The sequence below is a fragment of the Heterodontus francisci genome, chromosome 15, assembly GCF_036365525.1.
Source record: "Heterodontus francisci isolate sHetFra1 chromosome 15, sHetFra1.hap1, whole genome shotgun sequence".
Lineage (NCBI taxonomy): Eukaryota > Metazoa > Chordata > Chondrichthyes > Heterodontiformes > Heterodontidae > Heterodontus > Heterodontus francisci.
In genome coordinates this window covers 97,191,730-97,207,240 of record NC_090385.1, presented here as the reverse complement: position 1 = coordinate 97,207,240, position 15,511 = coordinate 97,191,730, and the positions used below count along the sequence as shown (strand labels likewise).

Sequence of the window (15,511 nt, the reverse complement as noted above, 5' to 3'; positions counted from 1 at the left end):
GAACACATGTACATACATGCATGCACAAATGCTTTCACATATACACACACATGTACAAGCACATGGAAATGTATGTATACGCACACATATGCATGCATACGCACACATGCATACCTACACATAAAAATGCACGCACACATGTACACACAGTGTCCTCCCCGCAAAAGCAGGATTTTGCAAACACTTTTATTTTCTCGATTTATTTCCCAATTGCCTGGTGTAGCTCCAGTGGGAAATTTACTGTGCATGTAACACTTACTCACTGTAAATTCAGTGTTTCCCTGTTTTATAACAAAGCAGTATTCTTAATCAGATCACTGAGTGGGTGGGAGGATTCTGAAGACATTAATCTCGATTTGAGATCAAGTTGTCAGTTATAAACATTGTGCTCTTGGTTTATGATTCCAGAATCTCTCAATTAGTAGTGTAATCTCTCCCAGTCACCTCCTTCTGCCCATCTATTTCATGTTTTTAACAAAGGGTTCTTTATGAAGCAGTGAAGCCATGACAAAAAAGTTACTTATAAAGCAAAACTGAATCTTAAACACAATAAATATCCCACGTTGTTTAACAAAGGGTTAAAAACAGACATGAAGCACTGATACCCAAATTGAAAGAGAGCACTGAAGATATGGCAAAGGGACAATTTTTCAGGGGGGTTGGTGAAATGGACAGGGAGGTAGTGAGGTGTAGCAGTTTAGGGAAAGAGTTTCAGATATAGAACCTAGCCAGTTTATGGCTCTAGTCCTACAGTATTGAAAACCATGTGTGAGAGTGGGACTGGGACATATGTAACTGTTCAAGTCTTCTGTTCTATTCACAGTGCATTTCACAATCTTATAATTAGAGCCAGGCCATTCAGGGGTGAAATCAGGAAGTACTTTTTCTACACAAAGATGTCTGGAACTCTCTTCCCCAAAATGCTGTGGATGCTGCGGAGTCCATTGGAACTTTCAAGACTAAAATCAATTGAATTTTGTCATGTAAGAGTATCAAGGTAAATGGAATTGAGGTACAGGTCTGACAGAATGGGAAAATAGATCCTAAGTGTTTATTAGCCTCCTCCAGTTCCTATAGAACAAGCGCGATGGGCAGAATGGCTGCCTCCTGTTCCTATGTAACAGGCCTGACAGACTGAATGGCCTTCTCCTTGTTGTATGAAAAGTGTTACCATTTGTTTTTCTGTTCATTTAAGTTCCATTTCATTTTACAATTTCGAAGGGGCAGGTGCAGTATCAAACAGTGTGCGAAGGACAAACTTACACATTACATGGAAAGAGATATGTTCCATCTCTTTTTATCCATATCTATATATTCAATTTTTAAAATCTTACAGCAGGGCACCCTTACTGGCCACTTCTTCAATAACAAGTTTTTCTGCTGACATTTATAAAGGAAAGCTCCTATGTAAACATGTCACAGTGCAATTACATCCACCTGCCAGTGGAGGCACTGCAGCCTCACTACTGATTGGAGGGTGTGATTATATCATGACAGGTTTACATAAAAATTCTCATTATAAATTTGGACATCGGAAATTTAAAAGTAAGGGGTGAAAGTGTTACTGCATGATGGGATTGAATTCCATCTGCGACCCACATACAATGAACCCTGACCCTGAACCTCACTTCACCTGAAGATTACATTTGGTCTTGATTTCCTCTGAGCAGGGACACAGTTGAACAGCTAGTAACTGTAACTGTTTAGAGATCTATTGGCTCCACATCAGGTGTCACATTTCAAAAGCTATTGGAAAAAAAAAAGCCAGTCCTTTCCTGCTGGTTTCGGGAAACATCCACAGCAATAGGGAATACACTCAAGTTAACCTCAGATGTAGCCACGAGCAGTTTTGTCAACAGAACAAAGAAATCTCCAAGCAGGTTTCTGGGAGGTGGGCATGAAGTGAGTACCCCCAGTCTGTGTGTTGACAGGTCTGTACTGGTATAGGGGATAGACTCTGTAATAACATGTGGATAGCATTTTTAAGGAGGTGGTCACCCCGCACTTTGAGGGTGCAGGCAGAGGGGGACTGGGTGACCACCAGGCGGACAAGGATGGCCTGGCAGGCAGTGCAGGAGTCCCCTGAGAGCATTTTATAGTGAGGGGAACAGACAGGTGCTTCTGTGGTCAGCGATGTGACTCCAGGGTGGTGTGTTGCCTCCCTGCTGCTTGGGTCAAGGAGGTCTCTGAGCAGTTGCAGCACATTCTGAGTGGGGAGGGTGAACAGCCAGAGGCCGTGGTCCATATTGACATAGATAGAAAGTGGGATGAGGGCCTGCAGGCAGATTTTATGAAGCTGGGAAAGAGATTAAGAAGTGTAATCTCTGGATTACACCCGCTGCCATATGCTAGTGCGTATAGAAATAGGAGGATAGAGTCGATGAATTTGAGGAACGAAAGATAGTGTAGGGGGGAGGACTTTAGCGTCCTGGGACATTGGGACCAGTTCTGGGGAGAGTGGCCCTGTACAGGCTAGATGGGTTGCACCTCAGCAGAGCCGGGACCAATGTCCTTGCAGGACAGTTCACTAGTGCTCGCAGAGAGGGTTTAAAATAATTTGAGGGATAGCGACCAGGATAAAAAGGAGAAACAAGGGCACAAATGATTGGGGGAGACAGATAGAACTCGAATAAGAAATAGTAAGGCATCACAATGGGTCAGACTATGAGGGAATACAATAAGATCTAATTCAGGTTAATAATGTATTTATGCAAATGCCTGAAGTGTGGTAAATAAATTTGGGAACTGCAGGCACAGATAGTCACCTGGGAATATAATGTTGCGGCAATAATGGCTCAAAAAAGGGGCAAGGCTGGGTACTATATTCCTGGATACAAGGTGTTCAGGAAAGATAAGAAAGAAAGGAGGAGGGGTGGCAGTATTGATTAAGGAGAATATTACAGTGCTAGAGAGAGAGAATGTACAGGAAGGGTCAAGGACAGAACCTATTTGGTTGGAGTTCAGAAACAATAGAGATACCATTACACTACAGAGGAATGTATGATGGCATGTAGAGAGCTCTTGGGCCAACCATCAAGAAGATCACCCCCCTCAAATCTAAATCGGGGGACATAATCACTGACCAACGCAAACAGATGGACCGCTGGGTTGAGCACTACCTAGAACTGTACTCCAGGGAGAATGCTGTCACTGAGACTGCCCTCAATGCAGCCCAGCCTCTACCAGTCATGGATGAGCTGGACGAACAGCCAACCAAATCGGAACTCAGTGATGCCATTGATTCTCTAGCCAGTGGAAAAGCCCCTGGGAAGGACAGCATTACCCCTGAAATAATCAAGAGTGCCAAGCCTGCTATACTCTCAGCACTACATGAACTGCTATGCCTGTGCTGGGACGAGGGAGCAGTACCCCAGGACATGCGCGATGCCAACATCATCACCCTCTATAAAAACAAAGGTGACCGCGGTGACTGCAACAACTACCGTGGAATCTCCCTGCTCAGCATAGTGGGGAAAGTCTTTGCTCGAGTCGCTCTGAACAGGCTCCAGAAGCTGGCCGAGCGCGTCTACCCTGAGGCACAGTGTGGCTTTCGTGCAGAGAGATCGACTATTGACATGCTGTTCTCCCTTCGTCAGATACAGGAGAAATGCCGTGAACAACAGATGCCCCTCTACATTGCTTTCATTGATCTCACCAAAGCCTTTGACCTCGTCAGCAGACGTGGTCTCTTCAGACTACTAGAAAAGATCGGATGTCCACCAAAGCTACTAAGTATCATCACCTCATTCCATGACAATATGAAAGGCACAATTCAACATGGTGGCTCCTCATCAGAGCCCTTTCCTATCCTGAGTGGTGTGAAACAGGGCTGTGTTCTCGCACCCACACTTTTTGGGATTTTCTTCTCCCTGCTGCTTTCACATGCGTTCAAATCCTCTGAAGAAGGAATTTTCCTCCACACAAGATCAGGGGGCAGGTTGTTCAACCTTGCCCGTCTAAGAGCGAAGTCCAAAGTACGGAAAGTCCTCATCAGAGAACTCCTCTTTGCTGACGATGCTGCTTTAACATCTCACACTGAAGAATGCCTGCAGAGTCTCATCGACAGGTTTGCGTCTGCCTGCAATGAATTTGGCCTAACCATCAGCCTCAAGAAAACGAACATCATGGGGCAGGATGTCAGAAATGCTCCATCCATCAATATTGGCGACCACGCTCTGGAAGTGGTTCAAGAGTTCACCTACCTAGGCTCAACTATCACCAGTAACCTGTCTCTAGATGCAGAAATCAACAAGCGCATGGGTAAGGCTTCCACTGCTATGTCCAGACTGGCCAAGAGAGTGTGGGAAAATGGCGCACTGACACGGAACACAAAAGTCCGAGTGTATCAGGCCTGTGTCCTCAGTACCTTGCTCTACGGCAGCGAGGCCTGGACAACGTATGCCAGCCAAGAGCGACGTCTCAATTCATTCCATCTTCGCTGCCTTCGGAGAATACTTGGCATCAGGTGGCAGGACTATATCTCCAACACAGAAGTCCTTGAAGCGGCCAACACCCCCAGCTTATACACACTACTGAGTCGGCGGCGCTTGAGATGGCTTGGCCATGTGAGCCGCATGGAAGATGGCAGGATCCCCAAAGACACATTGTACAGCGAGCTCGCCACTGGTATCAGACCCACCGGCCGTCCATGTCTCCGTTATAAAGACGTCTGCAAACGCGACATGAAATCGTGTGACATTGATCACAAGTCGTGGGAGTCAGTTGCCAACATTCGCCAGAGCTGGCGGGCAGCCATAAAGACAGGGCTAAATTGTGGCGAGTCGAAGAGACTTAGTAGTTGGCAGGAAAAAAGACAGAGGCGCAAGGGGAGAGCCAACTGTGCAACAGCCCCAACAAACAAATTTCTCTGCAGCACCTGTGGAAGAGCCTGTCACTCCAGAATTGGCCTTTATAGCCACTCCAGGCGCTGCTTCACAAACCACTGACCACCTCCAGGCGCGTATCCATTGTCTCTCGAGATAAGGAGGCCCAAAAGAAAGAAAAAAAGAACTAGGTGCATTCTATTCTGGTGGAAAAGATATAGAGGAACACATTTGCAGAAAACTTACAGAAAGGCAGAAAAACTACAAAGCAGTGATAATGGAGGACTTCGATTATCCTAATATAGCCTGCAATAGTAATGGAGACTGCGATAGTAATGCTGTAAAGGGCAGAGATGGGGAAGAGTTTCTGAAGTGTGTTCAGGAGAATTTTCTTGATCAGTACGTTTCTGGCCCAATGATTAAGGAAGCATTGCTGGACCTGGTTCTGGGGAATGAAGTGAGTCAAATGGATCAAATGTCAGTCGAGGAACATTTAGGGAACAGAGTTCAGAGCATCATGAAGTTTAGATCAGATATGGAAAAGGACAAGGAACAATCCAGAGTAAGAATAATTAATTGGAGGAGGGACAATTTCAGTGGATTGAGAAAAGACCTGGCTCAGGTAAATTGGAATGAAAGATTGGTAGGAAAAACTGTAACAGAACAATGGGCTGCCTTTAAAGAGGAGATAGTTTGGTTACTGTCGAGATGCATTCCCACGAGCAGGAAAGGTAAGGCAACTGTAACCAGAGCTCCCTGGATGATGAAAGAGATAGAGAGTCAGATGAAGCACAAAACAGTGTGTATGACAGATATCAGGTGGATAATACCAGTGATCTCACAGTAAAGGCACCCCTAGGTAGCAGTGATCACAACATGATTGAATTTTGCTTTCAGTTTGAGGGTGAGAAGTGTGGATTTAAGACTAGTATTTTTAACTTAAATAAGGGTAATTATGAGGATTTGAAGACAGAGCTGGTGAAAGTAAACTGGGAAATGAGGTTAAGGGATAGGTCAGGAGAGATGCAGTGGCAGACATTTAAGGAGATATTTCATAACACTCAGCAAAGATACATTCCAATGAGAAAGAAAGACTCTAGGGAAAGGACGTACCATCCGTGGCTAATGAAGGAAGTTAAAGATAGTATCAAATTGAAGGAAAAAGCGTACAATTCAGCAAAGAGTAGTGACAGGTCAGATGATAGGACAGAACTTAAAAAAACAGCAAAGAATGACTAAAAGAATAATGAGAAAGAAATTAGGGTACAAGAGAAAGCTAGCTAGAAATATAAAAACAGATAGTAAGAGTTTCTACAGGTATTTAAAAAGGAAAAGAGTGTTGGTCCTTCAGAGAGTGAGTCTGGGTAATTAATAATGGAAAATAAGGAAATGGCAGAGGAATTGAACAGATCTTTTGAATCTGTTTTCACTGTAGAGGATACAACTAACATCCCAGAAATAATAGGGAATCGAGAGTTGAAAGGGAGGGAGGAACTGGAAACAATTACCATCACCAGGGAAAGGGTACTGAGAAAATGATTAGAGCTAAAAGCTGACAAGTTCCTAGGTCCTGATGGACTTCATCCTAGGGTCTTAAAAGAAGTGGCTGCTGAGATAGTGGTTTTAATTTTCCAAAGTTCCCTCGATTCTGGAACGGTCCCATCAGATTGGAAAATAGTTAATGTAACTCCACTATTCAAGAAAGGAGGAAGACAGAAAGCAGGAAACTACAGGCCAGTTACCTTAACATCTGTCATAGGGAAAATGCTGGAATCTATTATTGAGAAGGTTATAGCAGGTCATTTAGAAAATCTCAATGCAAACAGACAGAATCAATATAGTTTTGTGAAAGGGAAATCATGTTTTACTAATTTATTAGAGTTCTTTGAGGAAGTAACAAGCAATGTGGATAAAGGGGAACCTGTGGATGTAGGGTACTTAGATTTCTAGAAGGCATTTGACAAGATGCCACATCAAAGGTTACTAAACAAAATAAGAGCCCGTGGTATAGGGGTAACATATTAGCATGGATAGAGGATTGGTTAACTAACAGGATACAGAGTCGGCATAAATGGGTCATTTTCGGGTTGGCAAGATGTAACGATTGGAGTGCCACAGGGATCAGTGCTGGGGCCTCAACTATTTACAATCTATATCAAAAATTTGGATGAAGGGACAGAATGTATGGTTGCTAAATTTGCTGATGACTCAAAGATAGGTAGGAGAGTAAGTTGTGAAGAGGACATAAGGAGTCTACAAAGGGATATAAATAGGTTAAGTGAGTGGAAAAAGATTTGGCAGATGGAATATAATGTGGGAAAGTGTGAATTTGTCCACTTTGGCCAGAAGACTGGAAAGGCAACATATTATTTAAATGGAGAGAGACTGCAGAAAGTTAGTATGTAGGTACAGCAAGTGGTAAAGAAAGCAAACGGAATGTTATCGTTTGTTGCAAGGAGAATGGAATACAAAAGTAGAGATTTTGCTACAGTTGTACAGGGTATTGGTGAGACCACATCTAGAGTACTGCGTACAGTTTTGGTCTTCTTACTTAAGAAAGGATATAATTGCATTGGAAGCAGTTCAGAGAAGATCATTTGATTGATTCCTGGGATAAGAGGGTTATCTTATGAGGAAAGCTTGGACAGGTTGGGTCTGTATTCATTGGAGTTTAGAAGGATGAGGTGTGATCTTATTGAATCATAAAAGATCCTGGGGGGCTTGACAGGGTGGATGTTGAAAGGATGTTTCCCCTCGTGGGAGAGACTAAAACTAGGAGGTACAGTTTAAAAATAAGGGTCTCCCATTTAAGACAGAGATGAGGGGAAATTTTTTCTCTTAGAGGGTTGTGAGTCTGTGGAACTCTCTTCCCAGAGAACGGTGGAGGCAGGTTCATTGAATGTTTTTAAGGCAGAGGTAGACAGATTCTTGATAAATAAGGAAGTCAAAGGGTATCGGGGGTAGGCAGGAAAGTGGGGTTGAGTCCACAAACAGATCAGCCTCAATCTTATATAGAATGGCAGAGCAGGCTCGAGGGGCCGAATAGCCTACTCTTACTCCTAGTTGATATGAGAACGAGGTTAAATATAGGAAGTTCAGAGGACAAGTGAAAAACAAAATGCAAAGGAAAGAGACTGGCAGCTGACATAAAAGGGAATCCAAAAGTCTTCTATAAGCATATAAATAGTAAAAGGGTAGTAAGAGGAGTGGTGGGACCAATTAAGAACTAAAAAGGGGATCTATGCATGGAGGCAGAGAGCATGATTGAAGTACTAAATGTGTACTTTGTAGCTGTCTTTACCAAGGAAGGAGATGTTGCCACAGTCATAATGAAAGAAGAGGTAATTGAGATACTAGCTGGGCTAAAAATTGATCGAGGAGGTGTTCGAAAGGCTAGCTGTACTTAAAGTAAATAAGCCACCAGGACCGAATGGGTTTCACCTGAGGATTCTAAGCGATGTAAGGGTGGAAACTGCAGAGGTACTGGCTATAATCTTCCAATCCTCCTTAGATCTAGTGATGGTTCCAGAACCATCAGGGCGGCACAGTGGCGCAGTGGTTAGCACCGCAGCCTCACAGCTCCAGCGACCCGGGTTCAATTCTGGGTACTGCCTGTGTGGAGTTTGCAAGTTCTCCCTGTGTCTGCGTGGGTTTTCTCCGGGTGCTCCGGTTTCCTCCCACAAGCCAAAAGACTTGCAGGTTGGTAGGTAAATTGGCCATTATAAATTGTCCCTCGTAACGGTAGGTGGTAGGGGAATATAGGGACAGGTGGGGATGTGGTAGGAATATGGGATTAGTGTAGGATTAGTATAAATGGGTGGTTGATGGTCGGCACAGACTCGGTGGGCCGAAGGGCCTGTTTCAGTGCTGTATCTCTAAACTAAACTGGGGATTGCAAATGTTTCATCTTTGTTCAAAAAAGGATGCAGGATAAACCCAGCAACTACAGGCCAGTCGGTTTAACCCTAGTGGTAGGATAGCTTTTAGAAACAATAATCCAGGACAGAATTAACAGTCACTTGGAAAAGTGTGGATAAATTAGGAAAAGCCAGCATAGATTTGTTAAAGGCAAATCACATTAAATTTGACTGAGGTTTTTTGATGAGGTAACAGAAAGGGTTGATGAGGGTAATGCGGTTGATATGGTGTACATTGACTTCCAAAAGGTGTTTGATAAAGTGCCAAATAACAGTCTTGTCAACAAAGTTAGAGTCCATGGAATAAACAGGACAGTAGTAACATGGATACAAAAGTGGCTGAGTGACAGGAAACAGAGTAGTTGTGAACGGTTGTTTTTCGGACTGGAGAAAGGTATACAGTGGGATTTCCCAGAGAGCAGTGTTAGGACCCCTGCTTTTCTTGATATATATTAATGACCTAGATTTGGATGTATAGGGCACAATTTCAAAATTTGCAGGTGATATAAAACTTGGAAGTACTGTGAACTATGAGGAGAGTGATAAACATAAAGAGGACATAGGCTGGTGGAATGGGCAGACATGTAGTAGATGAAATTCATGCAGAGAAGTGTGAAGTGATTCATTTTGGTAGGAAGAACAAGGAGAGGCAATATAAATTAAAGGGTACAATTCTAAAGTGGGTGCAGGAACCTGAGGTTATATATGCTAAAATCACTGAAGGTGGCAGGGCAGGCTAAGGCATAAGGGATCCTGGGCTTTATGAATAGAAGCTTAGAGTACAAAAGCAAGGAAGTTATGGTGAACCTTTATAAAACACTGGTTCAGCCTTAGCTGGAGTCTTGTGCCCAATTCTGGGCATCACCCTTTTCGAAGGATGTGAAAGTTTTTGAGAGGGTTCAGAAAAGATTTACGAGAATGGTTTCATGGATGAAGAACTTCAGGGACATCGATAGATTGGAGAAACTAGGGCTGTTCTCATTAGAGAAGAGAAGATTAAGAGATTTGATAGAGGTGCTCAAAATCATGAGTGGTCTAAACAGAGTAGATAGAGAGAAACTGCTCCCATTGGCAAATGGGTTGAGAACCAGAGGACACTGATTTAAGGTGAATGGCAAAAGAACCAAAGGCGACATTGGGAGAAACATTTTTTATGCAGCGAGTTGTTAGGATCTGGAATGCACTGCCTGAGAGTGTGTTGGAGGATGATTCAATTGTTTCTTTCAAAAGGGAATTGGATAAGCAACTGAAGAGAAAATATTTGCCAGGCTATGGGGAAAGGGCCAGAGAGTGGGACAAGCTAAATTGCTTTTGCAGAGAGCTGTAGGACCGAGAGGCTGAATGGCCTCTTTCTGTGCTGTAACCATTTTATGATTCATGCTTCTATAGAATAATAGAGTGGTTACAGCACAGGAGGAGACCATTTAGCCCTTTGTGTCTGTCCAACTCTCGACAAGACCAACTCACCTATGAACAGGAATGATCTGTTATAGGCGACCAAATGTAATAACAATCATAACCTGGTGTAGGGGGCACACTGTAGGTCAGAAACTGCATATTGCCCAATATATTTGGGTTCCATTTTAAACACACTCAGCTGCAGCTGAACAATCATTGCATGGATTCAATATGGTGGACCAATGGGACACTTGACACGTCATCTGATCCAATACTTTATTTGTCTGTGTGTTTCTCTGTGCCTGTGTGTCTGTGTGTTTCTCTGTGCCTCTGTGTCTGTGTGTTTCTCTGTGCCTGTGTGTCTGTGTGTTTCTCTGTGCCTCTGTGTCTGTGTGTTTCTCTGTGCCTGTGTGTCTGTGTGTTTCTCTGTGCCTCTGTGTCTGTTTGTAGCAAATTATTTCAGTAATGGTGCTGATTTAAACCTCATGAATATCCCGATGCCGTATGATTTTATATGTGAGCCAATAAAAAATATTAAATATTAGAAATGTGAGTGGAAAGACGGCACGGGATATCCTGTCAATCTGTTTGGCTCTGTCCAAAAATCTCTGCCGGATGGACTCTGTGTCTCTAGGTGGGGGGCGTGGAGAGTTAAATGGTCTCGTTCCCTCCAGCTCCGTGCTGTCCTTCACTTGCACACAATGCCCCAGGCCGTAGCCACGGAAATAGAAGCTGCTGTCCCGCTGCTGCTCCTCCTCCTGCTGTTTGAAAACAGAGCAAAAACGTTCCATTAGGAGGCTGACTCACACTCACTCATCATCATTCTGTACCAAGGGCATGCAATACGGTGGGCACACAGTACCAGTCCTATCCTCTCTCAGAAGGGTGGGCAGTACCAGTCCTATCCACTCTCACAAGGGTGGGCAGTACCAGTCCTATCCTCTCTCACAAGGGTGGGCAGTACCAGTCCTATCCACTCTCACAAGAGTGGGCAGTACCACTCCTATCCTCTCTCACAAGGGTGGGCAGTACCAGTCCTATCCACTCTCACAAGAGTGGGCAGTACCAGTCCTATCCACTCTCACAAGGGTGGGCAGTACCAGTCCTATCCTCTCTCACGAGAGTGGGCAGTACCAGTCCTATCCTCTCTCACAAGGGTGGGCAGTACCACTCCTATCCTCTCTCACAAGGGTGGGCAGTACCAGTCCTATCCACTCTCACAAGAGTGGGCAGTACCAGTCCTATCCACTCTCACAAGGGTGGGCAGTACCAGTCCTATCCTCTCTCACGAGAGTGGGCAGTACCAGTCCTATCCTCTCTCACAAGGGGGGGCAGTACCAGTCCTATCCACTCTCACAAGGATGGGCAGTGCCAGTCTTATCCTCTCTCACAAGGGTGGGCAGTACCAGTCCTATCCACTCTCAGAAGGGTGGGCAGTACCAGTCCTATCCACTCTCAGAAGGGTGGGCAGTACCAGTCCTATCCACTCTCACAAGGGTGGGCAGTACCAGTTCTATCCTCTCTCATAAGGGTGGGCAGTACCAGTCCTATCCTCTCTCAGAAGGGTGGGCAGTACCAGTCCTATCCACTCTCAGAAGGGTGGGCAGTACCAGTCCTATCCACTCTCAGAAGGGTGGGCAGTACCAGTCCTATCCACTCTCACAAGAGTGGGCAGTACCAGTCCTATCCTCTCTCACAAGAGTGGGCAGTACCAGTCCTATCCTCTCTCATAAGGGTGGGAGTACCAGTCCTATCCACTCTCACGAGAGTGGGCAGTACCAGTCCTATCCTCTCTCACAAGGGTGGGCAGTACCAGTCCTATCCTCTCTCACAAGGGTGGGCAGTACCAGTCCTATCCTCTCTCAGAAGGGTGGGCAGTACCAGTCCTATCCTCTCTCACAAGGGTGGGCAGTACCAGTCCTATCCTCTCTCACAAGTCATAGAGAGATACTGCACCGAAACAGGCCCTTCGAGTCCACACCAGCCATCAACCACCCATTTATATTAATCCTATTTCCCTTTCACATCCCCACCTTCCCTCAATTCTCCTACCACCTACCTAAACTGGGAGCAATTTACAACGGCCAATTTACCTATCAACCTGCAAGTCTTTGGCATGTGGGAGGAAACCGGAGCACCCGGAGGAAACCCACACGGCCACGGGGAGAACTTGCAAACTCCACACAGGCAGTACCCAGAACCGAACCCGGGTTGCTGGATCTGTGAGGCTGCGGTGCTAACCACTGCGCCACTGTGCCACCCACAGAAAAACCAAGGCCAGAACTGAGTATCCACCCTAGAGAGAGGACAAGGCCAGGATTTCTTGATCATGCCCCCTACATTTACGTTCAAATTGTTAATATACACCGCAAAAAGCAGGGGACCCAGTACTGAGCCCTGCGGAACACCACTGGAAACAGCCCGTCAACAATTACCCTCTCTCTCAGTCCTGGCCTTGTCCTCTCTCTAGGGTGGATACTCAGTCCTGGCCTTGTCCTCTCTCTAGGGTGGATACTCAGTCCTGGCCTTGTCCTCTCTCTCGGGTGGATACTCAGTCCTGACCTTGTCCTCTCTCTAGGGTGGATACTCAGTCCTGGCCTTGTCCTCTCTCTAGGGTGGATACTCAGTCCTGGCCTTGTCCTCTCTCTAGGGTGGATACTCAGTCCTGGCCTTGTCCTCTCTCTAGGGTGGATACTCAGTCCTGGCCTTGTCCTCTCTCTAGGGTGGATACTCAGTCCTGGCCTTGTCCTCTCTCTAGGGTGGATACTCAGTCCTGGCCTTGTCCTCTCTCTAGGGTGGATACTCAGTCCTGGCCTTGTCCTGTCTCTAGGGTGGATACTCAGTCCTGGCCTTGTCCTGTCTCTAGGGTGGATACTCAGTCCTGGTCGTGTCCTCTCTCTAGGGTGGATACTCAGTCCTGGCCTTGTCCTCTCTGTAGGGTGGATACTCAGTCCAGGCCTTGGCTTATCCTACATGTTTCACAATGGATGAATTACTTTTGAAAGGCTGTAACTACAGTCCAAGATCTATTAGATGTTGCACAATTAGCTGGACATGGAACTCAGAATGTACTTTTCACATCTTTCCCAAACCTGGAAAATGTCATAAATTGGTTTATTTCATAAGGCTTTGAGATTATTATTGATATTGTAACATGCACAGTGCATAAAGATATTCCAGGAGTTTTTCTCCACTGTCAAAATACACCCACCTTCTTTTTCACACGGATAAGGAACGGAGAATACATTCAGTTTTGCAGTGACAGGCACACACCACAGACACAACACCACAATTTTACCCTGAAGCTTAGGTTGCAGAATTGAGTCAGAGTCCCAAATGTTGGCTCCCTGCTCCTCAGGCCATACTCAGGCCCCAGCGAATCACCACTTTCGGTTCGGTTAACCAGTCCCTATCATAGACACGGCCCAGTGAAAACAAAAGCAGAGAAAGTGGGAATTAAAGGAACCAAGTAGAACAACCCGAGTTCGGCCAAAGCAATCTTATAGCTCCACCCAAACCAGAATTAGAGCTGATGGAAGCACATATCCTACTGAATTGCCCCTTAACCCAAGACATTTAAAGCGTGACTTGAGAACTGGTGTATCTTGTTCAACCTGCTGGTTTCAGACAGTATGGGGGGAAACATTTTGTGCAGAGCATTTCTTTGTGAACTGCTACAGGGGCTGAGTCCATCAATCCTCAGTCATAATGCCACGAGAGGAAATTCATGGCCGGACATAATGGAGAATTTTATAAACAATGGGCCAGATTTTGCTGAAAAATAATGGTGCTTGAATGGCGCACACCATGATTAATGTGAAAATCAGCCAACAATTTGTGGAAAGAGATACCCCTTGAATTGTGTTTCACCACAACTTGCTGCTGATTTGTACTTTTCGCAATTAGCTTCATGAAAATGGCATCTCGTGTCTCACCTCCCTGTGAGTTTCATGAAGTTGCTGCCTTTGCACATTAATTGTCCACTGAACTCGCCCCAGAAAGACAAGTCCAATAATTAACAGTGTAAACACTCTTAGCAATGTGGCAATTGTTAATAAAAGCAAAATACTGCGGATGCTGGAAATCTGAAATAAAAACAAGAAATGCTGGAAATACTCAGCAGGTCTGGCAGCATCTGTGAAGGGTCACTGACCTAAAACGTTAACTCTACTTCTCTCTCCACAGATGCAGCCAGACCTGCTGAGTATTTCCAGCATTTCTTGTTTTTATGACTGTTGTTAATGACTGGATATCAAGCTCTCTGGCCCAGAAAGGAACAATTATAACTGTGGAGTATCATTTCGCCATCTTGTGAATTGTTTTAGGAAATTTAAAATGCTAGATTTGAAATTTTATTTTATTTTCTTACTCCTCTTTTTTCTCTCTCTTTTAATCCAGCCTTTCTTTCCCTCTCTTTATTTCTCTTTTTGTGTTTTGATGTTGAATTTCCCCCACTCTAATTCAGCCTTCCTCTCATTCATCCTCTCTTTCTTTCTCAATACTTGAATCATGAGTTAAGGGGTGATAGTGCTTGTCCCATTGTTCACCAAGGTCCCAAATACCCTGTTGCCCTCGTAGTGTTGTTGTCAACTCACACTTACAGCAACATTGTCAGCAAAAAATGTTCAAAACTAAACCTGCCTGAATAAGTGTCACCAATGGGGCACATTGCGAGATGCCCCACTCCAGCAAAATCTGCCCCAACATCTGCCCAAATACAGCATTCAGAGTGCAACACATTAACAGAGGGCAACTGACAGACACTGTTAAGAATAAGCTACCCCCTGAATAGTGACAGTAAAGGTTATTCAGGATGGTAATTGGGGGATCGAGGGAAGGATGAGCTCGATGACTGAAATGATCACCCTTGCCGTCTTGTCCTTGTGTTAGCATTGTGGATTATGAGTTAGTTCAGTAAAATTACTTCCTTTTAAAATTAAAATGTCACTTACCAATAACAACAACAACTTATATTTATATCACACCTTTAACATAGTAAAATGTCCTAAGACGCTTCATGCGCTTATCAAACAAAATTTGACACTGAGCTACATAACCTAATTTTTGGCTAGATGACCAAAAGCTTGGTTTTAAGGAGCAACTTAAAGAAGCAAAGTTGAGGTGGAGAGGTTTAGGGAGGGAACGCCAGTGCTTAAGGCCCAGGCAGCTGAAGGCACGGCCGCTGATGGCGGACCAATTATAATCAGGTTTGCACAAGGGGCCAGAGGAGCAGAGATCTCAGAGGGTTGGAAAACTGGAGCAGATTACAGGGATAGGAAGGAACAAGACCATGGAGAGATTTCAAAACAAGGATTAAAATTTCATCAGAAAACAACAACCTACATTTGCAAGGGCTCTTTGTCCATTAGGGTG

General features: G+C 44.7%; 1 protein-coding gene across 1 annotated transcript in view; it reads right to left on the bottom strand.

The window, feature by feature from the left end:
- Positions 1-10,614: 10,614 nt before the first annotated feature.
- LOC137377450 (glycine receptor subunit alpha-4-like) overlaps positions 10,615-15,511 on the bottom strand; it is a 96,489-nt gene continuing 91,592 nt past the window's right edge. The window contains exons 12-13 of the mRNA XM_068047029.1: positions 13,437-13,547; positions 10,615-10,896 (exon numbers count right to left, since the gene is read on the bottom strand). Coding sequence (XP_067903130.1) covers positions 10,615-10,896; positions 13,437-13,547 — 393 coding nt within the window. The remainder of the gene's footprint in view (positions 10,897-13,436; positions 13,548-15,511) is intronic.